Raw genomic sequence first — 22,703 nt, 5'->3', positions numbered from 1 at the left:
GCAGTATATCAACAACAGTGTATACAGTCAAAAAACTTATTTTTTTCACTTCTCCTTTCCTCTGCCAAGCAAGGGATATGATTAATTTGCCAATAACCTGACTTAGCTAGCTTATATAGCCACTTCACAATATTGGCAGGAGCCATTTCCATTTCAACAGGGAGGCTTATATAGCTCATTTCAATCATACCCAACAATTCCCAAGTGCCTCAACCATTCCCAGGCTCACTCCCTGCTGCTAGTGTAGCCAGATCCTTGGTTAGGGATATGAATCTTGCTACCTCTCATTCTCAGGGAAAAACAAAGGGAAAAAAAGTCCTTGTCTTCTGACGGCAAATTTGTCTGCATGAGACTTGGTGGATTTTTCAGAATTTTAATGGCCAATCTTTTTTTTTTTTCTGAAAGAAATGCCAAGCTATGCAGGATAATTATCCGCCCTTCTCTTCATCTGCAGGCGATGCCATGCCTTGAGCCAATAAACTTCCTCTGCTGTTGGGAGGATCATCAGAGGGATATTTAGAGGAGTATTTACCTGGCCTCAATGGAGTCACACTCCCTCTGGAGGATCAGGTTCACAGCTTGATGGTACTCTTGGACTCAGTTCTTTCTAAAGAGGTGCAAATATCTGCTGTGCCCAAGAGTGCCTTTAATCAACAGCAATTGACTGCCCAGTTGTGCCCCTACCTGGGTAAGAAATTCCTAGCAACAGTGGTTCATGCACTGGTAGTCTCTAAGATACACTATTGTACCTCTATCTACACAGGGCTATCCTTGACATCATTATGGAAACTCCAGTAGGTCCAAAACACATCAGGTCAAACTGATCAGCAGCTATGAACACATATTCTGTCTTGGCACACTTTCATTGGCTCCCTTTTCATTTCCACACTCAGCTTAAGGTGCTGGTCATGACCTATAACACCTTTACTGATTTAGGACCTCAATAGCTGCCAGAACATCTCTCCCACAAAATAGCTCCCTATTCCACATGCTCCTTGCATTCCTTGATGTTAAGAATTGAATTACCCAAGGTAAGAAAAAGTCAACACTAGGTAGAATAGGTTTTCTACAGAGGTTTGTTTTAAAGAAGCTAATAAAGACAGAATTACATATAAAGCTGCCTTCTACTGGTATATTAACCTAAGATGCTCAAATGGGTTTAATATGTTTATTTCTATTATTATTTATTACTATTAATTGTTTTAGCTAGGGACAAAGTTTATTATATTTTATTATATTTGTTATATGGTGTTTTAAATGTATGATTTTATTGTATATTGTGAACTGCCCAGAGAGTGATAACACTAATAGGGCATTTTAGAGGTGGAAGTAATAAACAAACAAACAAATACAATTCTTGTTTAGAATGACATCTTTCCTGCACAGAATTGTTCAGAAAAGCATTAAGCTTCAGTTTCCTGCACAGAACAACAAGGAGCAAACAAAACCAAATCAATCACTCAGTAAACACAGAGAGCATGACTGAGGTCTCATTGTGTGGAAGCTGGGAATTCTTGCTAGAGCAAAAGACATCTGAGTAAGGAGTCTTGGTGTGGCAAAAGTTAGACAATCATCAAGAATAAGAAATTTTAAGTACTCATTACATAATTAGTTTAGGCATATCTGGAACAAGTGAGACTAAAAGCAGTGAAAAAGAAGCAAGTGTATGCAAAAATACGGTGATTAAAAATATTAAAAATCTGAGTTATAGAACACAAATATTGTTTAGAGATCTTTCCTGCTTATCCAACTCTGCTCTTGCATGCATTCAGTTTACTGAATATGCTTTACATAGTCAAAAGTGGGCTATGGCGGATAATATTGTGTCTGTCTGTGTTTCCACAAATGCCTTGCACAGAGTTAGCTATAAATACTGTCAGTAGTGTCAGCATGGTGCTAAAGCAGTATTCAGAAGTTTATGTCCTTTGCTCCCAAATTAAGTGGCTTGTTTTTTATGTCCTTTTTAAAAGACTTTAAGAAGAGGAGGTATAGAGGAAAAACACCTGGATTTAATCACGTAAGTTTTTTTAAGATCACATGCCTTTTCTCCACCATTTCAGAATATAAATTAATTTCAAGATTTGCAGCAATAGTGTTAATCTTAAAAATGTTAACTACCAGAGACCAGCAAGATTACAAAGAGTAAATAAAACTGAAAATCACTCTAGTTCTAGCAAAACAAATCCATTATGGAAGGAAGAACAAATGATCCTGAACATTTAGACCTATCCATGTTGCTTATAGATGTCTACAAGAGACTGATACCATTTCCTATCAAAAGAATGGACAAAGAGCAAGCGGGGTCATGAGTATCTGCACCCCTCTATCCCCACCCTCATTCTTTTTCTGAGGTATAATACAGAGAAATAAACTAGACAGGAAAGGTTTAAGAAGTGTAGTTGCAGCACTGATACCAAGTGATTGTTACACAACAATGCTACACTGTAGCAATATAAGGCAGCCCTTCCACTATCGTGGGAGGAGATCAAGAGTAAAGTTACTTCCAAGTAAATCCCCCTCAAATGTCCTACCTTTCTGTACACCAACATATTTGGGGATTCGTCAGCCACCCCGTTGCTGCTGTGTCCGTAGTTATTCCCTTGTGCCATGTCTTAATAGTTTGGCCTGCTGGCAAATCTTCTGCACAGCAATTTGCCTCTGTTGGTTAAAAAAAATGAAAGGGCTCTCAGTAAAACATTTTCTGCAGCTCCTTCTCCCTTTGCCTGCAAGGAAAGGATTCTTGCTTTCACTGACAAGGGCGAGTTTCACTCATCCTTGAGACCTTGCCCCAGCAGGGGCACTGGAGCAAAGGCCTAATTTACACTCATTTCATATTTTCACTTTTACATTCATTTTGTCTATTTTCTGACTATGAATAAGACCGGCATGCATGCTCCACCTGTTTAGAGCTATCGTTTGAAAAGGCCCCTTGGATATGTTAAAGGCTACCAGAGCTGATGGAGGCAGGCAGCTTTCCAGCGAAGGTTGCTTCCAACCCCAGTAAAAGCTCCCCCCCCCCGCCCCGAAAATAAAACCACTCTCTGTGTGCTGCAATCCTTGGACTCAAGTTTTTACTACAGAGTCTTCAGAAGGGGGCATCGGCCTCCCCTCCCTCCCTCCCCGCCGAATTGTTTACTCAGAGGCGATGCTACTTTTGCGCCTCGCTAGAAATCAAAACCACGCCAACCCCGTTCCCTCTGCGACAGACGGGCACGTGTCCTCCCCTCCCCTCCCTCACTCCCCTTCTCTTTCCCGCAGGCTCCATCCGGACAGACGCTTCCTCTCAGACCCAAGACTCTCCCGCTTGCTCGTGTGAATTCCTTCCTCCGCAAAGCCCACTCACATAGCGGCATCCTGATCCTGGCCAGCTTCCGACGGGCCGGTGGGAGGAAGAAGGCGAGACTCGGCTCCAAGAGGGGCTCCGGCCGCCGCCGCCCCCGCTGCAGCCAACTCTCGTCAAGCTCCGTCGGAACCGGAGCACGTCAGTTAATAAACATCGAAGCGAACGTCGCGCGCCCGTCCTTGGTTCGTCCGCCTTGTTGTGTCCGACACCCCCCCCCGCTCCCTTAACACCACAGTTCTCACACACACACACACACACACGCACACACGCCGCTCTCCCGGTGTCGTTGTCCTCCTAAAGCTCGCGCGCCCGCGCCCGCCCCCTCGGCGCAGCAAATGGCAGGCGGGCTGATTCCGCCCTGCAGAGGCAAAGCGGCGGCGCTGCCCGTGATTTCAGCACCGCGGACAGCGGCGCGGGGGCTGCCGGCAGCCCCGGGCATTCCCGCGCCTCGCTCGGCTCTGCGCCCGCCACGCACGCGCGGGGCGACATTCCCCCACTTCCCGCTTTCCGGAGGGCTGATTTACCTCCTGGGCCAAGGTCACCCGCGGCACGGCACGGCACGGCACGGCGGCGGGGGCAGGAGCCGCCTCTGCTCCCTCTCGTCCCTTGCCCGGTCTCCCCCGCCTCGCTTTCCGCAGCCTTCTGGTCAGCCGGCGGCAGACGGCAAAGAGAAGCCAGGCCCGCTCATCACATAAACAATGAGGGCGCACAAGGCTTGCTCCCTCCTCCTGCCGCCGCCGCCGCCGCCGCCGCTCCTCGGGAGCTTACGAGTCCCCTAAAGCTTGGCACAAGCGGAGGCAGCGACAGCAACACCTCCCTCCCTCCCGCCCTCCCTTCGCGGAGCGGAGCGAGGCCGCCTGTCACGTGGGGGAAACAGAACGTCAAAGGTGCCGCCTCTGTTCGGCGGCCACCCGGCAACGGCGAAAGCGCCTTCCTTCGCGGCGGCGGCTGGAGGACGGGAGAGGGGAGGGGAGGGCGGACAGCCGGGAAAGGGCAGAAGGTGCCCCGGACGTCTGGCGGGCCCATAACCTTGAGCGGGACTTCGCCCGGGCGAGGAGGACCCGGGCGGAAGAGCAGCGGGGGGGGGGGGACTGCCTGCGGGTGCCTCTTTTGCAGGCAGCCAAACTCTGCCAACGCGAAATTAGGGCAATTTGCATAAACGGGAGGGCTTGAAATCAAAAGAGCCTCCTTTGGAAGCCTTCCAGATACCGTCTCTTCTTGGATCTTCTTCTTCTTCTTCTTCTTCCAGCACCTGTCACTGTGAAATCACAACCTGACTTTTCCGGGGGATGGCAAAGTGGCGGCAGAGTAACAAAGGGCAGGAACTCTTCTGGTATGTGCCATGAACACAGGTGAGCGCAGCCAGGAAAATATTCAAAGGGGGAGAAGATCCGGATTGGAACATAAGATCAAGAGAGTCTAATGGCAACGTCAAGGTTTATAACACGCAAAGGAATTAACATTTTCACTACTGCATTACATTCATAGGTAATCATTCTGTGGCCTAGCAGGTGGGGCACATTCAGCCCAATTCCCACGTCTAGATCCTGTGGTAAGGGAGGAGTAACAAAAAAGTGTCAGGACTGGGTTCCTACCAGGTGTTGTTTGAATGCCCTTCCTTCCACAAATATTATGCAATACACAAGTTTGTTGTTATGTGGTTTTTGTGGGTTTTTTAGGCTCTTTGGCCATGTTCTGAAGGTTGTTTTTCCTAACGTTTCACCAGTCTCTGTGACCAGCATCTTCAGAGGACAGGAGTAGCACTCTGTGCTCTTCAAAGGACAGAGTGCTACTTCTGTCCTCTGAAGATGCTGGCCACAGAGACTGGCAAAACGGTAGGAAGAACAACCTTCAGAACACGTTCAAAGAGCCCCAAAAACCCACAACAACCATCAGATCCCTGCTGTGAAAGCCTTCGTGAATATTGTTATTTAGTCGTTTAGTCATGTCCGACTCTTTGTGACCCCATGGACCAGAGCTCGCCAGGGCCTCCTGTCTTCCACTGCCTCCTGGAGTTTGGTCAAAAATACACAAGCTATATTCCTCAATTATTTTTATAACTGAACATGTTATATGTTGCACATAATTAACTTTTAAAAGGTCCCCCGAAACCTAAATTGGTGGTGTCAAACATAGGAGATAACCAAACTACAGGTAAACATTTTGTATAGTATTAGTTTCAAATTTTTCAGTTAAATGAATGCAGCTCCGTTTTTTGAAAATCTACCTTCACTGTTGACTTAAACTTGAATCAATGTGCTTTTGGCTCAACTGCATTCATTTTACTAAACATAAATAATGATATGTGATACAGATTTTATGCTAGAGGAATAGCCAGTTCAGCCACATCTGTCACAACACCTGCCTTTGGAACAATGAACATATGCTGGTCCTTATTGAATCAGGAAGCAACTGGGGGGGGGCGAGTTCCTCTTTTTGTATGAATCAGTTTGAGGTTAAAGACAATAAATTTCTCCATACATAAGACTGTAAAGAAAATATAATTTGTTGAGATATATAGAGTTAAGAATCCTTGGTCTATATATGAGCCTTTCCATATACAGTACTCTGGTTTTGTGTATCTAGTTTCTCAGCTGCCTCTCTCTCCTCAGACACAAAGGCTAGACAGCTTTTGCTCACCTGATAAGACAGCACAGAGTCAGGAAATTTGTGTAACTCTCTGAGTTCCCTATTTGTTTTAATAATACTACTGCCACTTTGAAATTCCATTTTCTGCACCTGCATCTACCTTCACTGGATGCATCTATGTGTCTGAGAAAGTGGATTGTAATCCAGGAAAGCTCACAGTGAAATAAGTCTCTTTGTCTTTAACATGCCACAATATTTATTTTTTCATTTTGAATTTAGTAGACTAAAAAACACCCCATACATTAACTTGCAACATAGGTCATCCGTCAACCATCTAGGCATTTTTATTTGGAATTGTGTTTGGGAATGGGCTGAATTTGGGTTGTTGGGGATTTAACTGAGGAGGTGGGGTGATGGATTGAGGTTTGAAATCAGTTCAGAGAATTATTTGCATGATTGTCCACCAGCCAGAGTAAGTAGTGTTTTGCCCTAAATTAGGCAGCATATACAGTGGGGTCTTGACTTGAGAACTTAATTGGTATTGGAAGGCGGTTCGCAAGTCAAAAAGTCTCCATTGACCTACAGCGCATTGAAAACCGATTAATCCCTTAACAGACCGTTTTTGTTCCATTTTGGTTTTTTTCTGGTCTGTAAGTCAATTCTCAGTCTGCAAGTCAAACCTAAATTTTGTGGCCAGAGAAGTCTGTAAGTCAAGCCGTCTGTAAGTCAAGCCGTCTGTAAGTCAAGGGTCCACTGTATACATACAAGTGGCAGTTATGCCTGAAGGAAGGCACGCTAGCCTGTTGTCTGCAGAAGTGGAATAAACAAAAATAGTTAACCTTTGTCATTTGTGTCTCATATAAAATCTAAAATACATTTGCTTCATCAGCAGCTTGGCTTCCAATTTTTATTTGCCTTAATACCAGGTTTTATACCAATCTTCGCTTGATGCAAATTTCTAATGAAATCAAAAGTTCATCTTACTTGTAATTATTAAGCTGCTAAATTTACTGCCCAGCCTCGCTGCTATGAATGAATCACATGGTCATTTTCTGTCTGTGTTTTATTTTTGTTGTACTGCACATTCTGAAATAAGTTAATATGGCTACTATTTGAAAACATTTATGGGCAAATGTAACAGATATGAACACAGTCCTACGTTTCTGCTGAGGTATAACGAGACTAGAAAGCATCCTGCATCTTCTTTACCCCCACCCATCAGGTTTTAATGCTTTAATCTGAATACTGTATGTGAACAACTTTAATTTATGGCATTAAAAGGAGATGGCAGATCTGAGCCAGCTTTTCTGTTTGCCGAATAATGTTAGACTTGTGCTCTTCATCCTTCACAAACAGCTCTGGCAGCTAAAACAGGTGGGTTTGGAAGGGACAGTCTAACCACATTGGAGGGCCACAAGTTGCCTGCTCCTGCCTTAGTCTAAGTGGTCAACTAGTTGTGGGTGAGACAATCCAAATAAACATTGAATCACCTGCAGCTTATTACCCACATCTAGTATGTTTCAGTGTTTTTTTCCTTAAATAAAATAATAACTTTAGATATATCTAATATTCATACATCTCCCCATCCTTCTTTCTCATTCTCTCTCACATATGTAAATATGTACGCATGCACATACCCACACACACACACACACACACACACACACACGCACGCACACGCACACACGCACACACACTGGTCCTGCTCCAAACACTGTGAACTGAACATTTCTTTCCTGCTGAATAAGCAGTGAATTTTTGCAATTACAGTCAAATGCACACCAGCAACATTTGCCCTAGTTAGAGTAAAAAGAGAAGCTGGCATGGCCTTTGAAAGCTGCCAGCTTCAAAAACTAGGCAACAGTTGAATTACTTAAAACTAATAAACTCCACTAATCACAGTGAGATTTGCTTTTGTGGAGACACCTATCAGATTGCATTATCAGGCTACAATTGTACAGTATACACAATTACCTGGAAGTAAGCCATACTAAAAATAAAAGGAGGTACTTCCAAGTAAACTGGATAACTCAGTGATTTAGGCGTCTGGCTGCAGAGCCAGAGATTGGGAGTTTCATGCCCCACTGAGCCTCTCTGACAGGGGCTGGTCTCGATGATCCACAGGGTCCCTTCCAGCTCTGTAATTCAAAGGTGGTTGTGGTGGTTACACTGTTAATCACTAAGGTACTGTTACAAAATAAAACTAATTTGGTAATGGATTGGAACAAAAGCCAATTAGGGTTGGAACAAAAGCCAATGGAAACACACAGTTTGAGATCACTCTTCGAGATCGCTTGTGCAAAACTATAGAAGAAAACTGTTGCCAGAAATCAGCAAAACTGTCCTTTAACAATTTACATGTATCTTATCTGAACATTTTTACACCTTTTTTTTTGCTCCTGAATAACTATTACCATGTGAATGCAACTGTTTATACTTTTTATTTCTCCAGAATACAGCTGTTAGAAAGAGATGGGGGTATTTGTATTCATAAACGAACATCCCCGCACAGGTGACAATAACATGGGTCCAGCCCCATGGGGCCAGACAGTCTACTCACCGACTGGCCACTGCCATGGACATCGCAATTCTTCCAATGGCTCTGCAGATCGTAATCTGCGAGCCACTCTTCAACCTTGTAGCGAGGCTGGTCCTCCCACCTCCTGCCACGAGTGGCTAGCCAATCGCAACATGCAGAGCCATTGGAAGAATTGCAGCATCTGCGGCAGCGGCAGATCGGTGAGTGGGGCTGGACCCTCATTATCACCACCTGTGCAGGGATATTTGTATTCACATATGAATACCCCCATCTCTAGCTAGAAGCCATGAGTGGAAAGTACAGAATTCAGGAAACGTGAATAAATTTTGTCCTTTCAAAGAAAGGTTACAAGTTTTTTTTTCTTATGTTCATTGTACAGTTTCAAGGCTAATTTTCAAAACACAGTGGATTTTTTCTTTCTTTTAATGGTCAGCATTAGAGATGGAAATTACGACCTTTGACATGAAAGGTTCAGAAATTCTGTATTGGATTTTATCACACATTTGAAATGAATATTTTCAGCATCTTTCATTAAAAAGCTGGGAAAAATAACTACCAGTAAACAAGCATTTTCTCTTATGAAGATGTATTTTATTCATTTCCAATGTACTTTTGACTCTATCAATTCCCCAAGTTTATTGTCCTGTTGGATAAATTACACCTCTACCCTGCAGAAATTTTTAAAACCTTACAATTATTACTTTGTCATGTGACTTAAAGTAAAATATACTAATTGTTATATATAAATGAAAATTAGAATCCAGGTTTCCCTGCATTGATAGGAAGATCTGAAGACCTGAAAGGCAGGTGGGGATTTTCCCAAAGAGGGAGGAAATAGGGTAAGGGGCTGCAGATTGGGTTGTTTGTTTGTTTGTTTGTTTGTTTGTTTGTTTTAGTTTTCACATCTTTCCTTCTTGTTCCTGGAAATTTTGATCTGGCAATAGTCACACATACATCTTGTTTAGATTAATATAATGCACTGTATGTGGCATCTTTCTTGTTCAGGATTCCCCAGACAGGGCATTGAGCTGCTGCTGATTCCCCAGAATTTAGCACTTTCAATGTAAAGTGAGAGATATTTTCTGCAGAATCATACATAGGACTCCCCAGATCTATGTAAAAGTTTGGAAATTTTGGTGGCAGTGGGGAAGTCTTGGCGGGGAATCTTGGCATGGCAAGACCTGGGAAAGACTTGGAAAATTACAGAGAAGATACAGAGAAGATATTCTTCATGTACTGATCACATCACTAAAATAATCAAATGATCAAAAGAGAGCATCCGAAGTCCCATATTTCTAAGCCTAATATGCTATTTCTAAATCAGTAGATACGCACACACACCTATATGCTCACAATATGTTCATATATTTTACCCAGTGCTTTCCTCTGTCACCTGATGGAACATATGCTGTAAGATTTGTGACCTATGGCAAATCACACAGTTAAGGGGGAAAATACGTAAATTGCTTGCATTCATATACTCAAAATGATACACGTTTTATTCATAAGCTGAAATCCTCTTGTTTAGCTACGCAAATCACATAACTTTCAGAGGCAAATTACCCCAAGCTAAGAAATCATCACAAGCATTATCAGTTGACTGGTGAGCCATACATCTCAGTATGCAACTGATAATATCTATAGTGATTTATTAACATGGGGCAATTCACCTCTAAAAGCTATGCTATTTGGCAAAGCCACTATGACTATGAAGAGGACTTGGGCCACAGTTATAGAAATTAGACTCCGAATGGATCTTGCAGGTTGTCTGTGCAAGCTCTGCAGTGCAGGATGCACTCACAACATCTCTGACAGATGGTTCTTTAGCTTCTGTGTAGTTATTGCCAGCAAAGACACACCAGATTATTCCGAGTCCAACTGCTTCATGAAGTACTCTTCACATACAAAATAATCATATAACAGTAAATTAAATAACAATGGCTATTGGAAAGAAGTGTATATCATTTTAAAGTTTTCATCCAAACCATTAAACATTTATTTATTTAAAATATTTCTATGCTACCTTTCTCTCCAAAAGGACCTAAGGCGACTTACATGAACAACAGACAAGCATAGTAATAAAAACACAAAAGACAAAATATCCTTTGCTGAATGAAAATAGTAAAATTAAAACTCAGTCTAACATCCAAACTACCTGCCTAGAATAAAATGGTGAATGCTATGGCAAATTCTCATGGACATTTGTTGTAAGACCACTAAAGGCAGTCTTTACAAATTCAGTCTTTAGCATATTTTTGAAAGTCAAGAGGGATGGTGCTTGGCAAACTGCCAACCATCCATTGTTCTACAATAAGGGGCCAGGGCAGAAAGTTTAAGGATTCTAGTTGTGGGCTTTCTGGCCTTCCTTGGCACTGGGACTTTCAATGACAAATATTGTGAGGAGTGAAGGAGACTGGTAGATTACTTTAGGAAGAGATGTTCTGTTAGATATTGAGGTCCCAAAACATTTAGGGCTTTATAGGTCAAAATCAGCACCTTGAATTTAGCACATTTTTAAGATTAGGCATCCTTCAGTCTTGAGAGACTATGGTAACATGCTCTGAATAGAGGACTTGGAACAGCGTCTAGTGTGGCTGAGGAGGCCAATTCGAGAGTGACAATCTCTTCCACACTGAAGACAAATACAATCTGTCCCCTGTCCAGCTCCCTGAGTTTGCTGGGAGTGCCTCTTTGCCTCAGCCTGCTGAAGAAGTGTCCCTTCAAAATGGGAGAGGCCATGATGTACCACCTGCCTCCAGGCTGAATGCTCAGATGTCAATGTTTCCCAACTGTTATTGAGCACAGCAGCACAAAAATAAACACTGCAAGCATGCCAGAACTGCAGAGTTCTGATCAAATTTACTAGTCCCTTCAATGAGTCTGGCTACCACATTCTGGACCTTCTGAAACATCCATATTGTTTTCAAGGGCAGCCCTATGTACAGAGCATTGCAGTAGCCTTTCTTTGAGCTTACCAAAGTATGTATTATTTCTTTAGGCACTTTCTGTCCAAATAAGGTACAGCTGGGCAATCAACCAAAGTAGACAAATGGTGCTCCTGGTCACAGATGCAACCTGAGCCTTCATTGATAAAGCTAGGTCCTGGAGCACCCTCAAGCTACCTGATCTTTCTGGGATTGTGTACCATCTAGACTAGGTGAAAAATCCTGTTTTCCAAAAAGGCTCTAAGGCAGCCAGCTAGCAGTCTTTCTAATATACATCACCAGCACATCTCCCAGTAGACCCTATGAGGTACTACATAATCTTCCATAAGAAAAAATTAAATAAGTTGATATTTATAACTATCATTGGCACTTGAATATTCACAATATGCATAAGTGTGAAATCTGAGAAAGGGCACATCCATCTGCTCCAGAAGTATTAATAGATGTATCTCCATTCTTAGGTCATACGTAACGAATTACCACCTATTCACAGGATGCTGTATTTTATTTCTTGCAGAAGAGCTTTGTCTTTACTGTTTAACCAGCAGAAACATAATGCCACTGACAATTGTTCGGCAGTGTTTGAGAATAAACCTTTAAATGGAAGCAGATTCTATTTCTGAGGATGGGGTTGTAAAAAGGGTAGGACTCCACAGAGAATTGTAAAATAGAACATCCCAAATCCACAAAAGGGAAAGCCACAAGATACGCTATTCCATTGTTATTGGTAAAATAAATTCAGTAACAGGATATTGCTAATGGTGGTGACATTGGCTCTAAAAGAACACACAAATAACATGCAATCACTACTGTCTTACTGAAACAAGGCATATGTCCAGTTCAAGGAGAGTGACTTATAATAATAAATGGAATACAGACGCAGTGGAGAAAACATGGTAGTATAGGGAAGTGACTATGACAATATAGAGAATATAAAGACAGTGGGGAAAATGTGGTAGTAGCACATGATGATTGACACAATGTTGCACTTTGTTTTCTATTGGATCAACCCAGTTCTAGATTTTGTATTCCTTCATCTGCTCTCCTCATATGTAATAAAAAGGATTGCTTGTTAATATGCATAGGTACAGGCAGTGAAAGCATATAGCAAAGTCCTTGAAAATCAAGGTTCACAAACAGGTACTGATCCTTAAAGGTAAAGGTAAAGGTTCCCCTTGACAATTTTTGTCCAGTCGTGTTCGACTCATCCCCATTTCCAAGCCATAGAGCCAGCATTTGTCCGAAGGCAATCTTCCATGGTCACATGGCCAGTGCGACTTAGACACAGAACGCTGTTACCTTCCCACCGATGTGGTCCCTATTGATCTACTTGCATTTGCATACTTTCAAACTGCTAGGTTAGTGGGAGTTGGGACAAGCGATGGGCACTCCCTCCATCGTGTGGATTCGATCTTACGACTGCTGGTCTTCTGACCCTGCAGCACAGGCTTCTGCGGCTTAGCCCACAGCGCCACCATGTCCCCATCACTGATCCTTACACAAGACTTAAAAGCCTTGTCAGTGCAATCATATCCAAAAGTTACATCTCCTGGATGAAGATGAGATTGCTATTAGATCCTTTGCACTGATAAAAGACAAATATGTATCAGCAGAGAGGATATGCACTGGCAAAATACCGAACACGGAACTGAATTCAGTTTATTGCATCGCACACAGGCCTTTGCAGAAGACACAATATAAAATCAAGACAGTACAATACAATGTAATATGATGGAAATTAAATTAAACTTCTAATCAAACATACAAGTTCTACAATTTAAGATATCTCTACATATCTGATATAATAATACCTTTGTGCTCCTGTACACATCACCTACATAATGAAGAAAGCTGTACAGAGTTGTGGTCAGTTACCAAGAAGTGAAGCTTAGAATCCGATCACTCTCATGATCATTGTCATCGTCAAGACACAAACGATGGTTGATGAAACAATAACCGAAAGCCTAGCTGTGGGTTCCACTGGCTTTTGTTGCTGCTGTTTTGCTTTTCAAGAACCTTATGCTAGTTCCAGGCTTGGCCTTCCTCTGGTTGCTTCTATCATGTTATGCCTGCAAAAGTGTTTATCACAAACACTTCTCATAAGTCGAAAATTACTGGCCATTGTGGCAGTGAGGAAGGGATAAGAATGGTATGCCCTCAAGGCCATTCCGTCTCATGGCCCCCCTTTTGCAGGGTGTTCTAGAAAGAAAGTTTTCAGAAGTGGTATGTCCTTCCTCTTCCCGGCCTGGCTACACATACAGTACACTCTTCTCCAGTGAGGACAAGTAAGGAATTGAACTCCCAGCCTCTGTGGCTCCGCAGTCAGGCTGTGCAAACTGAGCGAGCCAGCCAATCTTTGAAAGGGAAACAACATAAGGAAAACAGCAACATTCCCCTGCACTTTGTATACATAAAAAAGGGACAGGAAATCTTATGAACCGCTATTGTATCCCAGCGACAAAAAATGTGGGATTGTGGGTTTAGAGAGAGTAAAAACACACAGGATTTCTAGAAAGAAAGAATAAAATAGACATGCAATTTAACAACAACAGCAACCCTCCCAGTTCTGCCTTTTGGTCCTTAAAAATGTAATTCCGTTTGCCTCCTTTCTGCACTGGGGAAAAGTGGGAACATCAACGTTGAACCGGGCCCTCCGCTACATTTCCTTTCTAAGCGTTAAATCCTAGCCCCCCCCCCCCCCCCCGCTACATAGTTCCAACACCAAACTGACTTTTAAAAGTGCTCGATTCATCACCCCCGTATGAAATGTCAGCAGTCCCGGGCCTGCGCGCACCCCGTGCAGGGACGAGCAGCTCCTCCTTCCCTTTTCCACGGCGGGGGGTTCAGACCGCTGGGAACTGGAAAGACGAGAAGCGGCCGGAGGTGTGGAGGCTTCAGTGCTGCTAAAGCGCACGCGCGGGCTCCGCCCATTTCCCTTCCCGGAGGAGAGGCGGAGCTTCAGGAGGGCCAGGGCTTCATGGCTTCAATGGGCGGATGTCCTCTTCCGGGAGGAGCGGGCTTGGATCCTCAGAGAGCTCGACGGGGAGTCACAGGTAGCCGCCCCCCCCCCCACTCCTCCCCGTGCCGGAGCAGCAGGGTTTCAGTGAAGGCTTCTCCAGCCTCGCTTTGCGCCCAGGTTAGCGAGGCGGTCCTCCGTCCGATGTGCCCCATGAAGAGGCAGAAATATCCTTCCCCCTCCCGATCCCAAAAGGAAATCTTCCCTACCGTCTCACTGGATGAAGAAGGGGAGAAAATGCGAGCCTCCAGCCCTTGTGGGACTGTAATTCCCATTATCCCTCGCTACTGGCGGCTGGGGCTGATGGGAGTTGGCGGCCAACAGGTAGTCAGCTGCGCTCAGTCCGAGCAGTGTCTGCTGCTTCGCATTCATCCCGCAATCGTGGTTTACATTTGTTGCTTTGTTCTTTCGTTTCTTTTTTAGGTGGGGAATGCGTGACTCTCCAGAGGTTGATGTGCTGCTCATCCCATTAGCCCTCATCGCTGGTCAGACTGATGAGCCCTGGAGTCCAGCAACACCTGAAAAGCTTCCCAGAACCCCATTTCTGGGTGTGACAAATTGTTGAGCAAATGGCGTTCCTTTGCAGGTAGCTCATGAGAATGGAATTGCACCACAGGCCTCCCTCTGCTAGAGTTTTTTTCCCTTTCCCCTTAATTTACTTCTTTAAAATATTTTTACCCCCACCATTCTCCTAAAAAGGACCCAAAGTAGCATATAGCATTAAAAAATGAACAGTATTAAAAACAAAAAACAATAAATTATTACAATATTTAAAAAAGAATTTTTAAACATTAATATTAAAAGTCTCTTAGATAAAAGCAGAACTAAATATACATTTAAAACAACAGAAATACGAAGTTAATTCCATTTCTAGCCAGCTTTCCAAGAGCTGCCAATAAAACAAAGGTCTCTTTCTTCAGAGGAGGAACATCAAAAGGTTGTCATCCTCTTGTTTTCTTGTGTTTTCTTCTTTTTTTATATTTGCATTCCACCCATTCTCTAGAGCAGGTACATATATGAGGGTGTACATATAAGGGTGCGCCTCGTGGCGCAGTGGTTAAACTGCTGAACTGCAACCAAAACTGTGCTCCCGATGTGGGGTTCAATCCCAGGTAGCCGGCTCAGGGTTGACTCAGCCTTCTATCCTTCCGAGGTCAGTAAAATGAGTACCCAGCCTGCATCATTAACTTGTAAACCACCCAGAGAGTGCTTGAAGCACTATGGGGTGGTATATAAGCAGCACACTTTGCTTTTGCTTTTGTCCATGCAGACTCTGACAAGATAGGTTAGCCTGAGACTTGCCCAAAGCCATTCTACCTGCTATACACCAGTGTCCTTTTAAAAGTATTATATTTCTTCTCCATCATCATTGTCATCTTGTTTTGGTGGCTAAATGGCTTCTCCAGTGTTCTGTTAATTTTTAAGTTTGATATTTTGTTCTTTTTCCAAAAGATGCTCTCAGGGGAATTTATTAAAAAGAAAAACATTCTTGTGCAGTAATAGCGTAGTTCATGTGAATTAGCTATTTCTTATCATCTGTGGATTTCTTTACAAGTATATTTATCTGCTAAAAGAGGGATCTTCCAACCCCCACCTACAACTCTCTCTTTTTTGTATGCGGTTGTAATTTCCTTCAGCTAGAAGCTAGTTTGGAGAAAATGGCTTGTTGTAAGTGAGTATAAGATGTTATGTTCCTTCTGTTTGCTTTATTTTTAGGGTGCCTTTAAAAATAAATGGCTTTTTGGGTTGTTCAGGAAAGGCAGGCTTTACTTGCTCAACATTGATGTGTATGTATTCTTACATTCCAAAAAGCAGGGAGATTATTCCCCCCCAAAAGAAAAAACATTCATTTTAAACCAAAAGTTGAGATTCAAGTTATGCTTAAACTGTACTGTCTCCAAAACAAAGAAATTTGTGTAGACCACAAATCAAGCTCCTTCTCAATCAAAGTGTGAGTACATAGATGCAGTCTTTCTGTACCTTTAACTTCTGGCCCACATAAACAGAACAGTTGAGTTCCACATTTGAACTCCTTAAAAGGAAGAAAACAATTCTGCTTACTTAAGCCTATAAACTCAAGGAGACTTCTTACCACAAATACAGATCAGTTGGACCAAATTAGTAAAAATGATACAACTGTGAATAGGACTGTTTTGGAAATCAGCTGTTTGTAGACAATGACAGGATCAAAGCCTACCTTTAATTTCACCAGTTCTGCATTACTACAGGTGGGTTGTGGTGTGTACTTGTAGGGGCAGGAATTTAAAGTACATAGAAGAATAATTAATATGCCCATGTTTTGAGTGAGGAGATGAGCTTGTTCTGTTCTTTCAATTTCTTTTCTTCTAAGGATATAGCTTTAATAATAACCTTTTATTGTAGACCAAAAAGCATTTTCCCCTCTTTGAGGAATTTTCTCTGAGGAATATTTGAGAATTTCTCAGACATTAGAGGTAAAGAAGACCCATGCTCACTCCGCTCCATGCAGAGGAAAACAATTAGCTGTTTAAATTAAGCCATGGTAGTAGTAATCAGAATAGTGATGACAGTGACAACAGCAGCAATACTGACACAAATTATACTTATTCATCTTTTTGTGTTTGTCTTTTGGACAGGGTTGTTTGCTATTTAAGTGGAACTCCACTTCAGATTCTGTATAAATGTTAAGAAATTAACAGCAAGGAAGAGGAGAGACGCTTCTTATTCAGATCCTGGCACAGTCAACAGATGGCAGCTCAGGTCTGGGTCAATACAAGGCTCTGTTTCTCCTTTTAAGGCCCATGAAAGGGAACAAAGATGACATCCCATCAGCTATTAAGAAAAGAAATGTTTGCAGGATTCCTCAGGAAAGACATTCTCTTTGGTATTGCTTTTATCATCAGGCTTGCACTTGTTTTTTATGGCATTTATCAAGACAGAACCATGCCGGTAAAATATACAGATGTCGACTATTTGGTATTTACTGATGCTGCCAAATACATCACGGAGGGAAAGTCTCCTTACCTGAGAGCTACATACCGTTACACTCCACTGCTGGCTTGGATCTTAACACCAAACATTTACATTAGTAGTCTGTATGGAAAGCTCCTTTTTGTTATAGGGGACATGGTCGCTGCGTACCTCATGTATCAAATCCTCCTCCTCCGAGGGATGGACAGTAAGAGTGCCTGCGGATGTTGCTCCTTTTGGCTCCTTAATCCCCTGCCAATGACAGTGTCCAGCCGAGGAAATGCTGAGTCTCTAGTTGCGAGTCTCGTCCTTGGTACCATGTATTGTATGGAAAAGAGACATCTGGTGAAGGCAGCCGTTCTTTATGGCCTTTCTGTACATATGAAAATTTACCCTGTGACTTATGCGCTGCCCATAGTTCTCCATCTGCAAAGCACCAGAGATGGTGAGAAAAGGAAAGCTGGTACTGTATCTCCACAGAAGCGTAGGATGATGTCGCTGGATGATGTTCTGGGGCTTTTCTTTCGGCTCTTGAATCGTGATGTTCTGCTTTTTGGGATGGTGTCGAGTGGTACCTTTGCTGCCTTGGGCCTTGCATTTTATCTTGGCTATGGCTGGGAGTTTTTGGAGCACACCTATCTCTACCACCTGACCAGGAGAGACATCCGCCACAACTTCTCGCCCTATTTCTACATGCTCTACTTGACTGCAGAAAGCGAGTGGAGTTTTGCTCTGGGGCTTGCAGCTTTCCTGCCTCAGCTCTTGCTGTTGCTTGTGATTTCCTTAGCCTATTACAGAGATCTCGTCTTTTGTTGCTTCTTGCACACTACTGTGTTTGTCAGTTTTAACAAAGTATGCACTTCCCAGTATTTTCTGTGGTACCTCTGTCTCCTTCCACCAGTGATGCCTCTGTTGAGGATGTCCTGGTGGCGAGCTGCGATGTTGCTCCTGGCGTGGCTCACTGGGCAAGGCCTGTGGCTGGCACCTGCTTATTTTCTAGAGTTTCAGGGGCAGAACGCTTTCTTGCTCATATGGCTGGCAGGCTTGCTTTTCCTTTTTATAAACAGCATGATCCTTGTTCAGATTATTTCTCACTATTATGCCTTGCCTCTCAATGCGAAAACAAAGCAACAATAAAGGACTGGTCTTGCTGTGAAGATGAAACCTTGTAAACAATGCTGTGAGAGAGATTCTTGAAGCAAGACGGGCTGCAGTGAATGTCTTGGGTATTTTATATATATTTGAAATACTGTTTCGGAGACTACCCTTCTTTGCTTGACTTCGACTGCGGTCTGCCTGCTTTATGTCTGTTGATGTGGATTTCATAGTGGATCTTTTTTTATAATCATGTATTATACTGCATTGTTGTTCTAGGGAACCGTTGGCCTTCTGGAGATGCTGGACTCCATTTCCTGTTATCTTCTACCAGCCTAGTAAATGATGAGGCCTGGTGGAAGTAGCAGCCTATGAACATTTGGAAGTCTACAGCTTCTCTGGCCCTTCTGTATTGCTTGCGTGTTTAACACTTCTTGATTATGCCCATGATACTCTAAAACAGGGTTGGGCAACCTCCAGAAGTCTCTAGGATAAACCCATTCATCCTTGGACCTTGGAGGGCTGCATCCCATCCGCCAGATGATAGTTTGTGGCCCACGTCTTGCCTGCCCCCCCTGAAGTGCCCACGCATCCTCTGCTGTCAAGAGTCAAAAAAATCCTCGGCTCGCTCGCCGGCTCTCTCCCAAGACAGCACCTCTTGCACCCTCCTTCCAGAACTGCAGCCTGCCAGCCAACTCGCCTGTCTGCCGGCTGGCAGGTTGCAGTTCCGGATGGAGGGTGCAAGAGGTGCTGTCTTGGGGGAGAACCAGTGATTGAGGCACACTGCCGGCCCTTTTCCCCGAGTGCCCGAGCCGCCACTGAGCGATGCCTAAGAGCGGAGCTCGCTCCCAGCCCATTCTCGAAGAGCGCCTCCAACAGCTGCTGCTGCTGCCGCCTCTTCCAGGGAAGCGACTCTCTGGCTCTCTCTCTCGGCCCCCCCAGCACCAGCCTGGCCAGTAGCTGCTTCAGCATCCAGCGGTGCTTCCTCCTCGGAGCCCCAGCCGGGCTAAGGAAACTCCTGGGTGGCTTCCTCGGGCTCTTGCTCTACTTGGCAGAAAATCTGATGCGGCCCATCCTCACTCAGACTCTGCCTCCAGCGGCCCCCAGGTAAATTGAGTTTGAGATCCCTGTCCTAGTGGTATGCCTCTGTCAGGCCCTCTCATGAGGATTTCCAGCAGCACGTCCACTGCTCTCCTACATTCCTCTGTTAATTGCTGAGAACTTTAAGGACACATCTCTACCTCTTTCTGCTTTAAAGTGAGCAATACATGGGGAACTCACCCTGCCTCCCACAGATCCTTTGGATTCACAGACTGCTTAGGAGGGGTGAGAAACTTTTTGACATTGTGTTGAGCTTTTGAGCAGCCAGAAACAACACGAGAAACTTGAACCACTTCTCTAGATTTCAGTTTCAGAGTGTGCTTACACACACACACATAAACACATCTACCTACTTACCTTCATCTTGGATCTTTGTTGTTCACCATGTACTGTGGTCTTGAGGGGAGTGCAAAAATCAGTGGTAGCCAATGGTAAATTACTGTATCTGTACCTTCCAGCTTTGGGCTATAATTTAAAACAGGAATTGAAGATGTACAGCTCTCTGGATGTCACAGGAATGCAACTTCTATCAACTTGATTAGTACACAATATAAGCTACCTTTCCCCATGAACAGCTCATCTGGTCTCAGATCAGTTGTTCATTTACATGGAATGTGAAATAAAAGTGGTGACCAACCTCTCCTTTCAGACCATTGTCTTCCTTTGGTGGATCCTCGTTGTGCAGTAGTTAAACTACTGTACTGCAGTGAAGACTCTGCTCACAAATTGAGTTTGATCCTGGGCTCAGGTAGCCAGCTTGAAGCTGACTCAATTTTCCATCCTTCCAAGGTCAGCAGATTGAGTACCCAACTCCCTGAGGGGGCAATGTGTAGCCTACATAATTAGCCAACTGTCCAGAGAAAGCTTTAAGCACTGTGGGGCAGTATGTAAGCAGCACCCTTCCTCTTTCTTGCCAACCATCCTTTAATTCAGGAACTTCTTGCACGACAAAGTTAGTAATTAAGTAATTTTATGCTTAATGCATAAAATAATGGTTTGCCTCAAAGGTGATTAACCTAAGGGAGAATGGCCATGTTGAACTAATTTGATATCACTACAATATCCTTTTGTCCAATGTGCTCATGGTTCTGATGTGTCAGATCTTCATACTAGCTATGTTGGCTATCTTCCAGCTGTTATTGGCTGAGTACCTCCCATCAGCCATCCAGTAATTTAGTTATTTCATTACCTAATAGAATTCCTCCAGTTATATTGGTATGTGTATCAATATGGATTGATGTGTGGATATATGAGATGATGCTTGCATATTCTGTACCAGCTCTATTTAGTTTTTGGTGTTTTCTTCTACTTTCTCCCAGAAGTTCACTGGGAGAAAATGAGGTGATGAACCTCAGACAGTTGAGAATCTGGAAGAAGTGTATCCTGCCCTGTAAATTACAACAGTGAGATACTTTAAATCAGTGCATTCATTCAAGAACTTAAAAAAAATTCTAATTAGAGAATAATTCTTAGTATTTATTCAAATTGTAATATATCAAGAGCATTTCCTTCGAACATGTATCATTCAGCTGGGTTTCAAATATGTTTGATGATTTACTGATTCATCGCTGCTATCTATAGCTACAATCAATGGGCAACATTTTAACATCCTACAATAAATATTGCATTTCCTCCTGCAGCATTTGTATCTCCAAAATCAGCTGTGGGTGTTCCCCTCTGGAACAGATGATGATACAGCAAGGGGACTGCAGTGGAGAAGGAAGAAGGGATCATTCCTCCAGCTGAACAGACAGATGCTGTTGGATGTCAAGAGATGGCTATGAATTTTAAAAGGAAGGCAAATTAAGATGTGACACGATGGTTTATGGACATATCACAAGTAAATGAACATATTCGCTAGTGGCACACTTTAGCAAGGAAATCTCATGTGTTCCATTGCAAAGAACAGGAACTGTGCTAGGGCACAGTGGTGTTCATGATAGCTCCCATTTGTTCATTTCAAGAGGTTACATACTGGGTCATGCCCTAGAAGCAAAGCAGTCAAACAGCAACCCATACAGATATATTCTTTACCCCCAGGTTCATAAAGCATAAAGTCAACATACACTATATACTTCTGTATCAGGGTCTGCTTCTAGAAATCTGATACAAGAGCTGCTGCTTATACAGCACATTCTAAGAAATAAATGGATGATAAGCTGGGTGCTAAAAAAAAGTGGCTATTATCTAGTGATTTGTGATCTTATTGGATGTTTGGTGACAAACTTGATATATTTTGTCGAATAATAGTGGATCCTTATAATAGTTCTGGTACAAATGATAAATCACTTTTTAGATTCAGCACGGTCACTGGAATCCCAGAAACTCAGATTTCAACATCCTTTTGTTACTTGTGCTGTTCATTTGATGGGGTGGGGAGCATTGTTTATTTAGAATTCATACTAAATAGAGATGAACTATTTATAAAGTCATTTTGCGTACCATAGAAGAAAAGTGACAGATTTTATTTTCCTGGGCTCCATGATGACTGCAGATGGAGACAGCAGCCACGAAATTAAAAGACACCTGCTTCTTGGGAGGAAAGCGATGACAAATCTTGACAGCATCTTAAAAAGCAGAGACATCACCTTGCCAACAAAAGTCTGAATAGTCAAAGCTATGGTCTTTCCTGTCGTGATGTATGGAAGTGAGAGCTGGACCATAAAGAAAGCAGACCGCCGAAGAATTGATGCCTTTGAATTGTGGTGCTGGAGGAGACTCTTAAGAATCCCCTGGGCTGCAAGGAGAACAAACCTATCAATTCTAAAGGAAATCAACCCTGAGTGCTCACTGGAAGGACAGATCCTGAAGCTGAGGCTCCAGTACTTTGGCCATCTAATGAGAAGAAAAGACTCCCTGGAAAAGACCCTGATGTTGGGAAAGTGTGATGGCAAGAGGAGAAGGGGACAACCGAGGATGAGATGGCTGGACAGTGTCTGCGAAGCAACCAACATGAATTTGACACAACTCCGGGAGGCAGTAGAAGATAGGAGGGCCTGGCGTGCTCTGGTCCATGGGGTCACGAAGAGTCAGACACGACTAAACGAATAAACGAAACGATAAGAAAAGTATCCTCTCTTTTCCTTACATCCCAAGCATGAGTATTCGAAAGTCCTCCAATTTTAG

The 22,703-nt window shown here is 43.3% G+C and overlaps 2 protein-coding genes across 14 annotated transcripts in view; one reads left to right on the top strand and one right to left on the bottom strand.

Annotated features, from left to right (window-relative positions):
• Nucleotides 1-14,305, bottom strand: part of RGS7 (regulator of G protein signaling 7) — a 206,945-nt gene extending 192,640 nt beyond the window's left edge. For 2 of the 7 annotated variants that reach the window (XM_020787383.3, XM_020787392.3), the window contains exons 1-2: nt 3,868-4,153; nt 2,532-2,658 (exon numbers count right to left, since the gene is read on the bottom strand). In XM_020787383.3, coding sequence (XP_020643042.3) covers nt 2,532-2,609 — 78 coding nt within the window. In that variant the 5' untranslated portion in view covers nt 2,610-2,658; nt 3,868-4,153. Of the gene's footprint in view, nt 1-2,531; nt 2,659-3,343; nt 3,794-3,867; nt 4,155-14,147 lie in introns of those variants that run through there. The other 5 variants (XM_078383119.1, XM_020787368.3, XM_020787401.3 and 2 more) reach the window with 5 other exon arrangements.
• Nucleotides 14,306-14,356: 51 nt separating this feature from the next.
• Nucleotides 14,357-22,703, top strand: part of PIGM (phosphatidylinositol glycan anchor biosynthesis class M) — a 35,356-nt gene continuing 27,009 nt past the window's right edge. Inside the window, exons 1-3 of one of the 7 annotated variants that reach the window (XM_020787414.3) lie at nt 14,357-14,469; nt 14,856-14,980; nt 17,048-20,225. In XM_020787414.3, coding sequence (XP_020643073.3) covers nt 17,229-18,518 — 1,290 coding nt within the window. In that variant the 5' untranslated portion in view covers nt 14,357-14,469; nt 14,856-14,980; nt 17,048-17,228 and the 3' untranslated portion in view covers nt 18,519-20,225. The other 6 variants (XM_020787424.3, XM_020787443.3, XM_072993173.2 and 3 more) reach the window with 6 other exon arrangements.

This window comes from Pogona vitticeps, chromosome 1 (genome assembly GCF_051106095.1).
Source record: "Pogona vitticeps strain Pit_001003342236 chromosome 1, PviZW2.1, whole genome shotgun sequence".
NCBI classification, from domain to species: Eukaryota; Metazoa; Chordata; class Lepidosauria; order Squamata; family Agamidae; genus Pogona; species Pogona vitticeps.
The sequence above is the reverse complement of the archived record's forward strand: the minus strand, read 5'-3'. Positions and strand labels throughout refer to the sequence as shown.